The following is a 16851-nucleotide window of genomic DNA, read 5'->3' on the forward strand; positions in this document are numbered from 1 at the left end:
AACAATTTGTTTTAATTCCTGACCATGTTTTATGAAACTATGTGTGCTACAGCCAAAAATTGTTAGAACCACAACTACATTATTACCCTCATTTAAAATTACATGAACACGGTCTATCAAGAGATTTCCTATATGCAAATATTTTTCTTCCACTTTCTTGTAATTTTTATTTTTTCAGTCTTCTTCCCTGTAAAGTGCAATTAATCACTTCTATCATAAATGCTATACATTTGTCTTTACTTACAAGTAGTACTTTTATTTCTCTTATTTCTGCCCTGAACTGAATTTTGTTGTACCAATAACTCTTTTTCCTTACTGGCATTTTCCTCCTTCTCCACTTTCCATTGTGAATATCTTTTGGTAGCGTCTGTATAGAATATTACAGATAGTTTTAATTTTCTGTATCTGTCTGGCTTGTTCTGTCACCATGCACCCTTTGTATGCTGCATTGTGCTTATCTCTGCAATCAGTGCATTTTAGTTCTGTTCCTTCCATAGAGTTCTCATAGGTGTGTTCTCCCTTACCACACCTCATTTTCCCCTTACAGACACATACCCAAACCTTTGATATTTATAACATCTCAAAGGGGCTGGAATATATAGTTTAAGCCAGAAGAGTTATCCTATTTTAGCCCTATTGGGTAGTGTTTCACCTGTAAATGTTACTTGGACAGCTGTGGATAGTTTGTGTTCTTCCCCTCTCCTGCTAATCAGACACTTAACAAACAACAGTTTGTTAACAACCTATACCCCTTTTAATTTCATCCTGAGTCATGCCTAGTGGAACCTTATACATTACCCCTCCCGCTTCTGTCATATATTTAGGCAGCTGGCAAATTACATTTATTTTTCCTAATACTGTAGTTTTAAGAAGTTTCTCAACCTGTTCTTTATACATACATTGTATTAATAAATCTCCACCCTGCATTCTTTTAGCTCTTAATATATCTCTAATACTTCATCTAATCCATGCTGCTGTTTTCAAGGGAATAACATCTCCTGTCTTTACATCTTCCATTAGTGATTTGACAATTACAAAATGTCAATCCTTTTTCTTACTCTCTCTTCCATCCCTGTCTGATGCCCTCTTCTTCAGATACAGACATTTCTATTCTTTTTTCCTTCTTTCTGATATGAAGCCATTACTCATCCCTTGTGGCTTCTCCCTCATTTTCCAACATAATTTCCATCCTCTACCTCTCAGCTAGCCAGCAGCAGAGCCAGTCTTTCTTCCACTGCCAGTTAGCCCCAGCCTCCTGTCAAACTTCCTTTGTTTCAGCCAGTCTAGCCCAGGCCCTTTTGCTCTCTATTTCTTGGCTATATAATCACTGCCCAGGCCCTCCCCATCTTGGCTTCATCATCAGTTAAGCCTGGCTTGCATTCTCTCACAGGTGCTGCCAGGTAACATAACTGGCCTCTGAGGTCCACATTAACCTATTCAGTGTACACACACCATCACACCCTCACATTCCCAGCACTGTGTGTGGGAGAAGGGGTGTCTAACACCCCACACCTCCTTTGACATACTTCAACATACAGACATCTTCTGCCAGACTTCAGATTAAGAACAAAATAAGTGAGAAACTTATCTCCAGTAGAATTTACAACTGCAATCTTTTTCAGAAACAGGAATATTTTAGCAGTGCTTTTACTGCTGTTACCCAGAGTCCCTGGCCTGGTCTAAACTTATAATTTAGGTTGAGAATAGCTATGTTGCTCAGCAGTATGAAAAAGCTACATTCTGAGTGAAAAGAAAAGGAGGACTTGTGGCACCTTAGTCCTCCTTTTCTTTTGCGGATACAGACTAACACGGCTGCTACTCTGAATTCTGAGTGAAGTAGCAGTGCTGACCGACCACCAGTGTAATGCAGCTACGTTGATGGAAGAATGTTTCTGTTGACCTTACTACTGTCACTCAGGGAGATGTTGTTCCTACACTGACAGAAAAAACCCTTTTGTCAATGTAGGATGTGTATACATTATGGGTTTATGCTGGCCTAGCTACAGCATTGTAGCTATGCTGGTACAGTCCCATTAGTTTAGACATACCCTCCTGTGCCTCTGTAGTTATTTTGAGTGGTGAAATGAAAGGAGAATTTGAGTCAACCTAACATCAGAAGCATTGCAGCTCTCACAGCTGGCTCCTTGCATGTGTGCAGCTCACTGTGGTGATTACAGGAAGCAGCTGTTATGAAAAGAAGTGTGAATACAGTCACCTTCTTTTGTTCATTCGTAGACCTTTCCACAGGAACTAAAGTAAGCTGAACTGCATTTTTAACTCAGTTTTGTTTCATTTTGTATCTTATTTATTTGACGTTGGCTCACTTCGGCGGTTACTCTTACTTGTCTACACTAAGGTTTTTTGCCAAAAATATCTCACTGAGAAGCTTCACTAGTGATAACTATTGTAGACTGCTGATGTTTTAGTATTATGTTGGGGAGACCAGATTTGATCAGGTTTAAATAACACATAGTTAAAATGTTAGTGGACCATGGGAGCCTGGTTTACACTGGCACTCCCATTATTGATACTGCTTTTGGAGCTGTTCTGGTGTGAGCAATAGTGGGAAAAATCTTGGACTCAGTCTTAGTTCCCAGGGCCTCCTTATCTTCCTTAAACATTTCTCTCTTCTTGGACCTTTATATTTCTGTTTCTAGATACTTCAGTTCCTTTCATGTCAGGTTTTTTCAGTTATTTATATTCTAATAGTATGCTTTTTCATTCTCTCTTTTTACCCAGTCTCTCTCTGTGTCTTCTCTCTGTGGCACTTGCTCTTGTCCCCCACTCCATAACTTCAAAATTTGAGTAGAATTATTTCTGAAACTATTAAGAGGACTAATGTGAAGAGAAACAACAGCAACATTGAAGAAAAATTTTTCAATGACCTTTTATGTAGTTTCTTTCAGTTACATGATATTGTTGTCCCTTTGGCCTAAGCAATTAGCCAATATTTGGGATCTTTATGAGTTGTTTCCATTTGGATGAGAAATCAATGATATGAGTTAGGTATATTCTCAGTGCAATCTTGTTTATTTACAAAAATGTACACAAAGTCCCGTTTCCTTGAACACAGTAGAAACAAACAACAGCAAGCAATTTACTTGCTCAGAAATCCCTAATTTTGCACTCCAATGAGTTTTGAGCAGAAGGAACTGTGTCTTTCTGCTTCCTCTCACAGTCATGATGTGGACAAATTAGAGAGGGTACAGAGAAGAAACAACAGATGATGAAAGGTTTTGAAAACCTGACCTCTTGGGAAAGGTTAAAAAACTGAGCATGTTTAGTTTTGCAAAAAGAAGATGGGGGTGCGGTGGGACGGGACACCCAATAACAGTCTTCATATATGTTAAGAGATGTGATAAAGAGAATGGTGATCAATTGTTCTCCATGTCCAATGAAGGTAGGACAAGAAAGAATTGGCTTAATCTTAAGGAATGAAGATTTTAGGTTAGATATTAAGAAAGACTTTCTAACTATAAGCATAGTTAAGCACTGGAATAGGCTTCCAAGGAAGGTTGTGGAATGCCCATCATTGGAGCTTTTTAAGATCCCATTAGACAAACACCTGTCCACTATGGTCTAGGTAGCCTTGGTGCTGCCTAAGCACAGATGTTGAACTAGATGCCTCCCCAAGATCTCTTCCAGCCTTACATTTTTATGATTGTGTTAACAACCTTTCTGCTTCCACCACACACAGGCTGCAAAATCAATGTCTAGCCCCTGTGTTGGCAACCAAGGGAAACCCCTGTTAATCTACCTGGGTTAGCTCTGATTAGGCCTGGCCATATGGCTTAGTGCCTGGGGCCATAGCCTTTATTTTTCTGCAGCTGTTTCATTATATAAAGGGCTTAATTCCTCCATCCATTGAGACTGAAAGAGAATGCTTGTCTTATTCCTTAGGTTTAACAAGGTCTGTGAATCAAAGATCCCCTCGGTAGCCATTAACACCTTTCAGCATTACAGTATATTCATTCTCTATTGTTAGTAATATAATCTTAAAACAAGACAGTTACATTTCTTTCCCTACTATTTTGTTCTTCTCCCTTTGGCAAATTTTGTATCTTGTATTTCTACTGCAAAATCAACAGAAGTGACTTTCTTTTGTTCCATTTTTTGATTGAGCTTCACAGGTATCTTTCATAGTGCTTGTGCAGATATGGGAACAGGGTTTGTAAGTTAACAGTTATAGAACACCACTGAAAGATCACGCCAAAATGATACAAATTAAAAAAAATATTTATTTCTTTGGATTTATTAAAAAATAAAAGATTTAGTGGCTGGTATTAAAAACAAATGGAAAAAAAGATTCTACAATTGGATCGGTGGTGATCACTGGGGCTCAGCACAGGTGCAGGGGTCCACTTTTGAAAATAGTTGCAGGATCAAGGCCCAGGCCACACAGACTTTTGCCTAATCATTAGCTCTGATGGGTGTTTTGTCTGAGGTTTTTATCCTACATACCTCTCAAAGCAATTATTTAACAGCTTCCTCTAGTGTGTTTATACTTGTTCAGATAATAGGTTGGAGATCTTACCCTTGTGTCTTTTTATTATGATGAGTGTTACTGCACAAAGTGGTTGTAAACATGTGTAGTTTTGTTGTAGACACTTGTTGGCTGCCCCATAATTAATTTTGTTTAATTGTGTTTTAATATAAATTCACTCAGATGCCTAGGCAATGAATTTATGTTTTTATAAACAAATGTAAATGAGTTACATTTCAGTCAGCAATTGTGTACATCCCCCCTGCAATTATGTTATTCTTTGGCTTATAGGGTGACATAATAAATCTTTTGTCATCTATGCTTGGAAAGATAATGCAAATACCAATATGAAAGCAACAAAGCAGATGAAACCCAGCACTACCAGAGAAACAAATGCAGGAACATCCATTTTTAAAAAGAGTTCACCTGTGTTACAAGGCTCATCTCCTACTAATTCAAAGATAAAACATAAGATAAAGTTCTTGGCAAATGAAAGTGAGCCGCTGGTGTGCATACCTCCATCTCCAGGAGAATCTATGGTAAAGTATTCCATACCGATTCCATCTGAAAATAAACCTGATATGGTAGATGAACTGCAGATGCTAAAAGACATCACTGATCATCTAAATGAGGTATACATTTCTCTTCATTTAATTGCGACTTCATAGTTCAAATAAAAATATTTGCATTTTTATTAATTTTTTTGCTTTGAGAGATATTAAGATAATAGGAGAAAATATTCTTACTAATTAAGATAAAATTACGTTAAAATATTTTTTGCAGCTTGTGCACACAATGGAATATGTGTATGCTAAGAAAGCTGAAGAGGAGGAGGAGGAGGAGGAAGAGGAAAAGGAAAGCTCAGTTGTATGTGTAATAATAGTTCCATATAATAAGAGATTTTAAAAATGTGTTTTACTTCTAGATTTAATAGTTTAACTTAAAATGTCAGCACCAACACTAACTTTAAATCACAAAATTATCATATTCTTATCAATAAAAATAATTTAGTATTGTAAATTTACAAACATAAATAGCTGCTTGGTAATAGGCAAATAAATACCAAGGTAGCTAAAATGGAGAGTCTTTTTTGAGACTGAGGTTAGGAAAAAATACACAGTTTCATGACTTAAAAAAAAAAATTCGGACAACCTTTTCTTTAAGAAGTTCTTGTTTTTCTGCTTTGAAACAGGGACCTGAAATTTGACAGGGGGTAACCTTTGTGTCATGGATGTGCCTTTTGCTGTTCCTGTAAAAATCTGCCCAAATTTGACTAGATCTTTGAACAATCTCAGTTCACACATGCCCAAAGAGACTTAGGGCTTGTCTACACTTGCAACACTAAAGCGCTGCAGCGGCAGTGCTTTAGCGTGCCTTGTTTGGTCACGGTGCACCTCCCGTGAGGGGCGTAGCTCACAGCACTGGGAGCGTGCCTCCCAGCGCTGGGTTACTGTTTACACTGGTGCTTTACAGTGCTGCAACTTGCTGTGCTCAGGGGGGTATTTTTTCACACCCCTGAGCCAGAAAGTTGCAGCGCCGTTAATTGCCAGTGTAGACAAGCCCTAGCAGCTAAACTATCCACAGCTTCTATTCTCACTGAATGTGCTAAAGCCACTCACAGCTCCTAGTGCAGAATGGACTGTGCACAAACTATCCCCTTAGAGCAACTGAGCATCCACTTGCAGCTGCTACATGTGACCAGGCTGTGCATGTGCCATTCCCGCAGTCTTATTGAGTGTTCTCTAACACAAGGATACAGGGACAAAGCTGGACTTTCCCTGTAATTGTTTCTTAGCGCTGGGCTGGGGATGGGTCAGAAGAAGTCGTTTGTGACCAGTGCAGCACATTGCCCTACAGAACCTGGTATGAAACCCAAGTCTCACCATTCTTCTGCTGTTAGCAAATATCCACGAAACCCACAGTCAAAGTTTGTATCTCATTTCCCTCTATTGCTGACTCACATAAAGGACGACAACCTAGTATTATTCTTTGATTAGTGTCCTTATGCATGCTCCACTCTAGGTGCGCTTGCACCCCATGCGCTTCAGATTGGAGATTTTAGCAGTGTCCCTTCGGCCTGCCTATATGTGCTCCCCCCTTCCCTGCAGCCTCAGAGGGAGGGTCTCTGATCAGGTAGAAAGCTTTGGCACCTACCAACCTCCAACTCCGTACCCATGAGGCTGCAGGTTCCTCAAAAACCTTGACCACCGGCAAGCCTAAGGACTCTAAGAGTTTTGGCTCTGGAAGATCAGTACCATCGGGTGATCGGAGTGGCAGAGAGAAGATCAGCTCTTTTAAATTGGGACCAACAGAGTGTGTGCTAGGACCTCAGTACCCAGCACTTCAGCTCTGCAAAAGACCAGACTGACATCTACTGGTCATGAGACCTTCGGTACCACCGGTGCCTTTTACCACAGTTACCTTTGCCCAATTTGCTTCATTGGTATCGTCCACTGTTCTGGTGCCACAAGAGTTTTGATTTCCTCAAGACTTGGTAACAGTAACAGAAATGCCTGAATCTCCCGTTAGGCACTGACCCGTTCTGGGTAACAACCACCTCTCGTTCTCCGGAGATTCACTGGGTACCGACAGAGTCTCCACTTATTTCTATGGCTGCTCCACCTCTACCAAGTGACGAGTAAGAGGTCTTGTTTTTGTCTCATCTTCTTGTAATTCTGCTAGATCTCCTTTGATTTGGCACAGCGCAGAGCTGTGTCTGAGGAGTACCCCTTCTTGTACATTTACTGGCATAGCTACTCATAAATCTTAACATTCTGGTGATGCTTGGTAATAGGGAACTGGAAACCCTTCTCTCCCCAGAAGGCAAGGAAGTCCAGGACCTCCAGATGGAGCCATGCTGAATCATGGGGCATGGCTGCAAAAATGGGCTTAGGGTATGTGAACTTGTCAGAAGCTGGAATCACAAAGGAGGTACACTTGGGTGTGTGCTGGGAGGAGACAAAGGGAGGTGACATTTAATCAAGATGATCCTGGAGCAGTGGAAGGCACACAGATAACCAGACAGGCTCATCCAGATTTGAAACAATGCCATATGGGATATCTCTGGGAGGAATATCTGAAGCATTATAGTTAATTCAAAATAGTTATGCATCCACACGAACCTTAGAGTGGCATTCATTCCAAAATAAAGTTATGTTGCTTCCAAAGTGGATTCATTGAAGTGGAATCAGACAACAGATACATTTAAAAAATAACTTCTGTATATTGATGCCAAGGTACTTTGTACTGAAAAAACTGTGTAGACAACTTCTAATCCAAGGCTATACAAAGCTCTAGGGTCTCAAGCAGAGTTTTGCTCCCTTTTAATACTTGATTGCCAGATGACTAAAGTTGATTTACATCTTTATAATGCTCATCCAAACTCTCCACTATTGTTTGTTCCAGAACAGTTGATACCCTAGCGCTTGACACCCTAGGGCTCAACAGACCCCAAAAGCTTGAAGCTTAGATGTACTGTTACTTGCTTAGTTATGTATGGTCTATACACACATTTTGTGTAACTATGGTGGTTAAGGGTGTAATTTTTTACTGATATAGTTATACTGGTACACTGCCTAGAGTAGATGCAGTTATAACAGTATAAACAGCCTTACAACAATACAGTTTTGTAACAGGGGGCTTGGAGGGCCAGTCTGCCTAGTGGTTGGAGTCTGTCTTCCTGCCCCCTGCTTCTTGTGGTTGAGGTGCCTCAGTCTTTAAGGCAGGGGTTAAGGGAACCTGGGCCCTCCTATTCCACTGGGTTCCAGCCCAGGGCCCTATATAAGTCAACCTCTGAGTAGGGGAGCTCCCAGCGGGGAGTCTATGTCCACTGCCCAGGGCTACTTCCTACTGTTGCCCCTTCAGTCCAAGTTCCTGTGGTGGCTTCTCTCTAGTAGTGCCCCTCATGGCCCCTGAGTGTCACCCTGCAGCAGTCATAAGTTTGGCAGGGTCGGAACACCCACAAGGTCTCTGCACTTCGGTCATCCAGGTTCCTCTTAGACCAGGTGTTCCTCAGCCTGTTTCTCTAACTCTTCTGGCGAGGAAGATGGGTATTTGGTTCCTGGTGGCTGCGTTGGCAGACAGGCTAGAGATTCTTCCCTCAGGTAGGGAGGCAGCTAGCTCCTGCCTCTTCACCAGTCAGCCCCAAACTGAGCCAGGCTCCCTCCTTTTCCCTCCCCTCCAGTCCTGGCACTGGCTGCAGTTATAAAGGGGTGGGGATAGCTGGGCCCAAAGGCTCACTTTAACCCCTTCTGTGCTGGTGGGCAGTTTCTTTGCTTCACCACAAGCTTATTCCCCCTTCCTATACAGGATTCATTATATTGCTATAAGACCATTTATACAAATATAATTGTGTCCACATTATCAGGGGGATACTTTAACTATATCAGTACAGTTAAAATAGTACAACTTTTGCATATAGACAAGGCTTTAACCGCACAGTGGCTGAGGTAAACTTCTGTTGCTTTGGAGATTATAGCTGAAACAATTTTTTTCATTGTTTCAGCCTTAAAGAAGTGGGACACTTTTTTATTTTTGCATTTTTAAAATTTTTAAATAAAATAAACTGCACTGGACAGGTATTTGAACTTAATGCATATGTCCAGAATCCCTTGCTTAAAACACCAGCACCGATAGATAGGACTGATTTATCGTCATAAGTAAGATTATATGCTACTTTCAATCAATTGCAATATCTAGGTGTAACAGTAAGGGAAATGTCTATTTAAATTTGAATATTTTTTTTAGCTTACAGGAATATTACTATCAAATAGGTTACACCCCAAAACCAGTTTTGCTTAAAAAATAAAACCATAATAGGATTTTAAATGTTCTGATATTTAAAAAAAATTCCAATTGGAACAGTGTTCTTTAAGTTAAAGAGTTCCCTACAGTTTTGAAAACTCAAACACAACATTATGGTAGTTCATGAGAATCAGGAAGTGAAACTGTCAGTAAGCAAAATGTGAAATTAATTACTCTGTTTACTCTTATTCAACTTGTACAGTGAACTGAAATACTGTAATGGAGAAAAATAAATTACTGTAACGTATTTCCATTTTAATAATCTAAACACAGCCCAAAATGAAAATTAAATGACTTTACAAACACCTCCATGATTAAACTAGAATTTAATTGGTTCATTTAATCCAAGTTAATATTTTTTCATACTTTAAGGGTTCCTTAAAACAAAATGTCAGAGTATACAGAGTTTCAGCAGAATATGGATGGATATTTTTCTTTTCTCTTTAAAAGGAAAGTCTTGAGGATATGACTGCATTCCTGTTATGTTTTTCATCAGCTACAACACAACTAGAAACAGCATTTGAGGAAGAAAAACAAGTATGTAGTGTTAAGCTTTGAAAAGAAAGTGAATGGATTTATTTTTTAAACTTTTAAAATTTTTGATTGGATTTTCTTTTGAGAATTGTCTCTCTAGGTATGCATTCAGAAGGTCTGCAAAATTCTCAATCTGCAGGCTTGGCACTATTTAGAAAGCACTTATTATTGTGCTTACCCCCATATGGACCATTGGTATGGGAATATATAAGAACCTGTGGCTCCATTCCTTTTTTGCTGCCATAGGCTTTAAGCTCAGACGCCATCTTTCTTTACATCAGTGTTTTAGTTAATCATATGTTTAAAATCTTCTCGTTCGTAGTCAGGGATTGATTGTTTGACTATATCTGGTCTGTGCAATTGCATAATCCATATTTGGATATTGTCTTCTCCCTCCTCTCCTAGCCTGCCTTGATTCAAGTACAGCGTCTGTGTCGATATGTCTACACTTAAAACACTACAGTGGCTGCAGCTGCACCTCTGTAGCACTTCAGTGTAGACACTATGTACACTGATGAGTTCTCCGATTGGCGTAGGTAATCCACATCCTTGAGAGGCGGTAGCTAGGTTGATGGAAGAATTCTTCCATTGATGTAGCTCTGTTTACACCGGCGGTTAGGTTGGCTTATAGTGCTTGGGGTATGGATTTTTCACCAGGTCTGAACATCAAACAGTTTATAGTTGGTGCTGGTTTTGGTCCTCTTAATTCCTTCAATTGGTCCTATGAATCACTGGTAATACCTTCTCAGTTTTTGGTCCCTGGGTCTGTGGGGCCTGTTGCTTGGCTGAGAGAACAGTTTGATCTTAAAAGTAATCAGATTTTCAATCGCGTGTCAGATGATGTTAAATGTGTGCTACAGGTCTGCACACCAAATAGCTACGCTGACTGTGATAGGACACACTCTTTATCACTCACCTGAAAAAGAAGCCTCTGTTGGTTTTTTTTGCCCACGGCACTTGGAAAATATCACATGAACACCTTCTTCAGCCATTGGGGAGGGAGGTTCCAATATGCTTTTCCACATCTCACTTTGATTGCAAAGGTTAGGAGAGAAAAGGGTTCAGTGATCATAATAGCCTCAGACTGGCCCAGAACAGGTATGGTTCTCAACTCCATTGTAGGTGACACAAGCTGAACTTCTCAGACTGAAAATCTGGCTTCTGATCATCATTCAAAATGAGAAGGAGTACTTGTGGCACCTTAGAGACTAACCAGTAGCTCACTTCATCGGATGAAGTGAGCTGTAGCTCACGAAAGCTTATGCTGAAATAAATTGGTTAGTCTCTAAGGTGCCACAAGTACTCCTTTTCTTTTTGCGAATACAGACTAACACGGCTGTTACTCTGAAACCATTCAAAATGAGGACATTTTCCATTCAAATGGGGGGCCTACTCTGTAGTTCCTATCAGATAGTACAAATTCATAGGTATGGTGTCTCTAAGCGGATAACTTTTGTCCTCATGGCATTTCTGAAGCCATCTACTAGAAGGACCTATAATTCCAAGTTTAAAACATTTTGTGGCATGGTTCAAACAAGCCTGTGATGACCCCTTTCCTTGTCCTGCACAGATGCTCCTTTAAGACTTTCTTCATCTGTTTTAAAGACACACTTTCCCCAGATACATATGGTAGCTATTTTGGCCTATCAAATTAGTCAAAAGTAGCTTAGTGCCTCCATAGCTTCTTGTCATTGGGTTCATATGGAGCTTCACACTTTTGAAACCTCTGTTTAAAAGACCTGTGTTTTGGGATAGTAAAGTGGTCCTGACAAATTGGATTAAAGCTTCTTTTTAAACCACTCAGTCCCTGCGAACTTAAGTTTCTTACATGGAAGGTCATTTCTTTGGTAGCAGTGAGTGAAACATGTAGAATGAGTGAACTTGGACTCTGCTCACTGATGCATCCTATACCAGATACTATAATGATAAGGGGGTATTATTTGAGATTCCTCTCCAAAGTGGATATCATAGTTCCATTTTAATGAACCTATGTCCTGCCAACATTCTTTTCATACCTGCTTGCCCACCCCACTGAGGCCCTTCTCCATATGCTCAAAGTAAAAGGGCCCTTCACGTTCTCCTTGGAGTGGACCAAAACTGTTAGAAAATGTTGGTTGATTTTTCTTTCTTTTGAGGCTAAATCACTGAGCAGTGGTGTTACCAAGAGGACCATGTCTAAAAGGATGTCTGATTGCATTTTACCCTGGGATGAACTGGCCAAACACAAAGTCCATGTCAAGGCTTGCCTACTTAGTGATGAGGCTGCCAACACTGCCTGTTTCAGAAATGTCTCCATTGCAGACATAAAGCAGCAATATGGTCCTTACTCCACACATTTACAGAGCAGTATTGGTGGGATTTGGCTTCCAGAAGGAATTCCTTTTTCAGCCTTTTTATGTTTCATAACTTGTTTCCAAGGGAGGAGAAGCCAAACTTTCCCACTTCCGAAGAGAATCTTATTTCTTTTAGGATGTCTGTTACTTGAATTTGACCAGTGTCTACATGATGATTTTTGACAGACTTAAGCAGTTGGTTGGCTTGGACTAGGGTGACCAGATGTCCCAATTTTATAGGTACAGTCCCGATATTTGGGGCTTTTTCTTTTATAGGCGCCTATTACCCACCCATTCCCTGTCCTGATTTTACATACTTGCTATCCTGTTACCCTAGCTTGGAGATGTAAGAGTCTCTTATTCCTGTTTACCTACTTGTATGTAAAAAAATAATGATTTTTATTCTGTTGGCTTTGGCCTTGTTACTGCTGCTTTCTGTCACTTTATCTACTTTTGCTTTTGGGACATCCCTCAACTGTTTTGCTCTTCAGAAATGAAAATGCTATCAGAAATTATCTTAAGAGAAGGGAAAATTGCTTACCTGTATATTTGCTTATCTGAATATAGCATTCCAAAAGTATTCTCCCTCAACCATCCACCTCCCCACATAGTTTAAGGATTGTCTTCTTTTAAGTTTTCTCATTGTTTACACCTTCTTTCTGTTTTTCCATTGGGCATATTTTTTTAATAGAGTTTTTTTAAGGCCAGAAGAGACCATTAGATTATCTAGTCTGACTTCCTGTATAACACAAGCCAAAGAATTTCATACAGTTACCCCTGTATTGAGCCCAATAGCTTATTACTCAGACTGCTAGCATTAGTATATAAGAAATTCATTTCTTTTCTTCTCTTTGCATTCTTTGCACCTTGGGTCATATGGTCATGATGCCTGGAGTCTGAGTAATAGGTAATCTGTATTGGAACTGTTCATTTTGCCACCCTTCCTTAGTAGTGCTAGTTTAATGATATCCTGATCGCTCCAGCTAATCTCTAACCTTGAAGTTTAATCCTCATAATTCTTTTAATCCAGGGGTCTCAAACAAGTGGCCTGAGGGGTGCATGCAGCCCGCGGAGTTATTTGCTGCGGCCCGCCAAGCTCCTCATGCCCCCTGCTCCTCCCGAGTTATTTCTTGTGGTTACCAAGCTCCCCACGCCCCCCAAGGTATTTCCTGCAGCCGCCAAGTCCCCCTCTCCTGCCACTCCCCTCCCCCGCAGTGCGCCACTTCCCCGCTCCTATGCCTACCTCCAGGAGCTTAGTGCTTTCCAGGAGGGAGGGGGGGAGGAGCACGGAGCCGCACGCTGAGGGGAGGAGGTGGAGAAGAGGCGGGGCAGGGGTGGGGATTTGGGGAAGGGGTTAAATAGGGGCAGGGAGGGGGGCGGAGTTGGGGTGGGGAGTTTGGGGAAGGGGTTGGAATGGGGGGCGGGGAAGGGGTGGGTAGAGGCAGGCAGGGGTGGGGCCAGGGTCAGCAGGGTGTGTGTGTGTGTGTGTGAGTGATGTGGCCCTCGGGCCAATGTAGTAATCCTCATGTGGCCCTCGTGGTGATTTGAGTTTGAGATCCCTGTTTAAATCAAAATTAATAATTTGTATTGTGTTATCACCTTGGGAGCTTTGCCTTCCCAACAGACAAGGAACTTACTGGAATGTTTGGAGGCCAGTATTTTATAAACTGGGTGAAACCTTGTATGGGTTCAGTTAAAACCTCATTGGGATTGATTGGTGTGACCTCACTCTTCAATTACATAACTGTAAGAATAAGCTTCCACCTAAAACAAAGGAATATGTGAACTGACCCAGAAGCTTTTATGGAGGTGTTTGTTTTGGCTAGGAGTGTGAGTGTATCTGAGGTAGAGCCCTGCGCGGATACAAAATTTGTATCCACATCTGATCTGTGGTCTGCAAACATGGTCATGGATATCTGTGATATAAAGCAGATATCTGCAGATTTGCAGGGCTATAGTCTGAGGGAAGACAGAATACAGAGAAACTGAGGACAGACAGAACTGAGGAGAGGCAAGAAAGACAGGCAGTAGCTAGTGAGCACAATGTATCCCTGGAAAAAGCTAGAGAGAGCTTTTCAGGTCTTTTGGCTAAAGAAGCTTGTGGCTGTAAGCTAAGAAACTGCTCCTTGTGTTCTTGGTTCCTCCTACATTTCATGTAAATAAACAAGACTGTAACAAGAAAATACCAGACACCATCAATTTCTGCTTCTAACTGGAGCATCCCCAGGGCCCTAAAATTTGACTAACTGCTTAGGTGTCATACAGTGAGTAATCAGGAGCCTTACTTATCCTGTTACTGCTTCTACAAAGGACCAAAATTCCTGCAAGGGAGTTCCATCAGTCTGACACAAAAGAAATCAGGAGCAGGAGTGGGAATCCTGTTAAGTCAGAATTACAGGTGAGTAAATTTCCTTTACTAGTACAGGGTGCACCCATTTTGTTTTTCTTTGACTACTTCCCAGATGCTTGTCAGTCCTTGGAAGCTCCATCTGCTTGGCATGTCTAGGCATAACATCTTTATGTATACTATATGTATGGTGTTACTATACTAGTTGGAGGATTAGATTGTTAGAGTTCAGTCAACTCAAAGGGTTTCATATATCTTTTCATTTATCTGTACCCTCTTTTGAACCATGGGGTTGTGGCTAAATTGGAAAAGGCCAGTCTAACACTAGGTCAGAGTTTGACACTCATTGAAGCAAATCTTAGAATTCTGGAATCAAGATTTTTTTCGGTACTTTTCATCTGCTATCTCTTCTTCCTCATGTAATCAAGAAGATATAGTGATCAGGTTGCTGGCATCTGGACTCATCAGTATGGGTTACTCTCCTGTCAGTAGTTCCTGTCTTCTATCTCAGGAGTGGAGTCATTCTCCATTAAGACCTGGAATCTCTTCACCTAGCAGTATGAATTGTGGAATCTTACTACCGAATGCTGAACACTGAAGTACAGTAGATGTTCTTCAATTCCTTGCAAAGCTTCAATTAAAAAGAATTTATATCTTCAAATGGAAAAGGTTCTTAGCTTTTGAGAATTAATCCCCTCTCTGCTAACCCTTCCTTATTACGTCCTTATATTCTAGGCTATCCTCTTTATTGAAGAATTTGAGATTAGCTCTTGCCAGCTTTTCAGTCTGGAACCGATCTCCCTCACTCGTGCTGAGGAAGAAATATAAGACTTCCAAGGAGGCTCTGGCTATGAAGATCTCCACCCTCCAAGTCTGGTAAGAGGAGTGAGAAGGAGTTGAGTAGAGTACATATGAAACCTAAGCACTCCTCTTCCCAACTAGTGCCTCAGCGAGCACAATTGGCTCTGGAACTGAAAAGGGCATCATTGAGCCTGGTGCCAGAAGTGGCACTGTCAACTTATTCAGCAGAGCAACAAGATACCATTTCGGTGTCGACTACCCTGGAGGCATCTGCAGCAGTAAGAAATTTGCTCTGCCTCTTGGTGCCAGTGTCTCCATCAGTACAGCAGTTGGATCCCTCTGCACCATTGCCCCATCTGGTACCAGCTCCAACCGTTCAACCTGTGGTACCACAGTTGCCTACTTTCCAGTCAGCCCACCCTTTGGTACCATCCAAGGGGAAGCCAGTAATGATGGTGACACTCCACCCATCACATGTTCCTGGCACCAGTCCCTGTTCCCAACTGGATCAGCCCCTCTATAGTCAGAGGAAGGGGAATCTTTATCGTCGGACTCGGAGGTGGGATCTTATGTATCACAAGCCTGAAGCAGGACTCACCGTCTCCTCACAGATGCTTTCTTCCCAGCCACTATCGGGATCCCACTATGGGAGCTCCCGTGGCAACGTGGCCAGTTCACTGAGTTCTGGCACTGTGTCATGGCCTTTCTTGTGTGTGGGGGGGTACCCCCAGCTTCCAGATCTTGCCCTCACCATGTATACTCAGTGCCCTTGTCTAGACTGGGGGTGTCTGCTCACCAAGCTGCTCCAGAGTCCAGTACCAGAGCCAGTACTGAGCATCAGAAAGAAGTCCTAGAGGCAAAGAAACAGCCTGTGGAAGAGTTTCAACCACCTCCAGTCTTGGCTTTTTCCTCTCTAGAAGAAGCAATTTCTTCAGAGGCAACTTACTCCCTCCTGATGATTTTAAAGACTACCGAGAGTTGTTAAAGAGAGTGGCTGCAGACTTGGGAATACATTTGTCAGTTGTAGGTCCCTCCATGATAGCTCTGCCAATTAACAAGGTAATGTAGAGCCCATAAAGGTTGTATGGCAGACCCCATCTTCATTGCCTCCCACCTTGAAGAGGGCAGAGCGAAAATACTATGTGCCCTCCTGAGGTTTTGAGAACCTTTACACTCACCCACCTCCAGAGTTGTTAGTTGTCACAGTGGCTAATGAGAGAGAGTGATAAGGGTATCAGGCTTCCACCCTCAATTCAAAGGATGCAAAGAGACTGGACTTATTAGGTAGGAAGATTAATTCAACGGGGGGTTTGCAACTTTGAATTGCTAACCAGCAGGCTCTGCTGAGGCAGTACAGTCTTAATTTATGGAGCTCCATGGAGAAATTCAAAGAACGGCTTCTGAAGAACACAAGTACTCTTTCCTGGTCAGTGAGGGCAGACTAGTTGCAAGAACATTGCTGCAGACTGGGCTGGATGCAGCAGGATCAGCAATTAGAATAGCATCTGTGGTTACCATAGAATCGTAGGACTGGAAGGGACCTTGAGAGG

The 16851-nt window shown here is 41.6% G+C and overlaps 1 protein-coding gene across 1 annotated transcript in view; it reads left to right on the plus strand.

The window, feature by feature from the left end:
- The window catches only part of CCDC7 (coiled-coil domain containing 7), a 340456-nt gene that overhangs the window by 13160 nt on the left and 310445 nt on the right, over positions 1-16851 (plus strand). Inside the window, 3 exon segments of the mRNA XM_043538840.1 lie at positions 4775-5115; positions 5267-5350; positions 9737-9823. Of these exon segments, the coding sequence (XP_043394775.1) occupies positions 4831-5115; positions 5267-5350; positions 9737-9823 (456 nt within the window). The 5' untranslated portion in view covers positions 4775-4830.

Source organism: Chelonia mydas, chromosome 2 (genome assembly GCF_015237465.2).
Source record: "Chelonia mydas isolate rCheMyd1 chromosome 2, rCheMyd1.pri.v2, whole genome shotgun sequence".
In the NCBI taxonomy this organism is placed as follows: Eukaryota; Metazoa; Chordata; order Testudines; family Cheloniidae; genus Chelonia; species Chelonia mydas.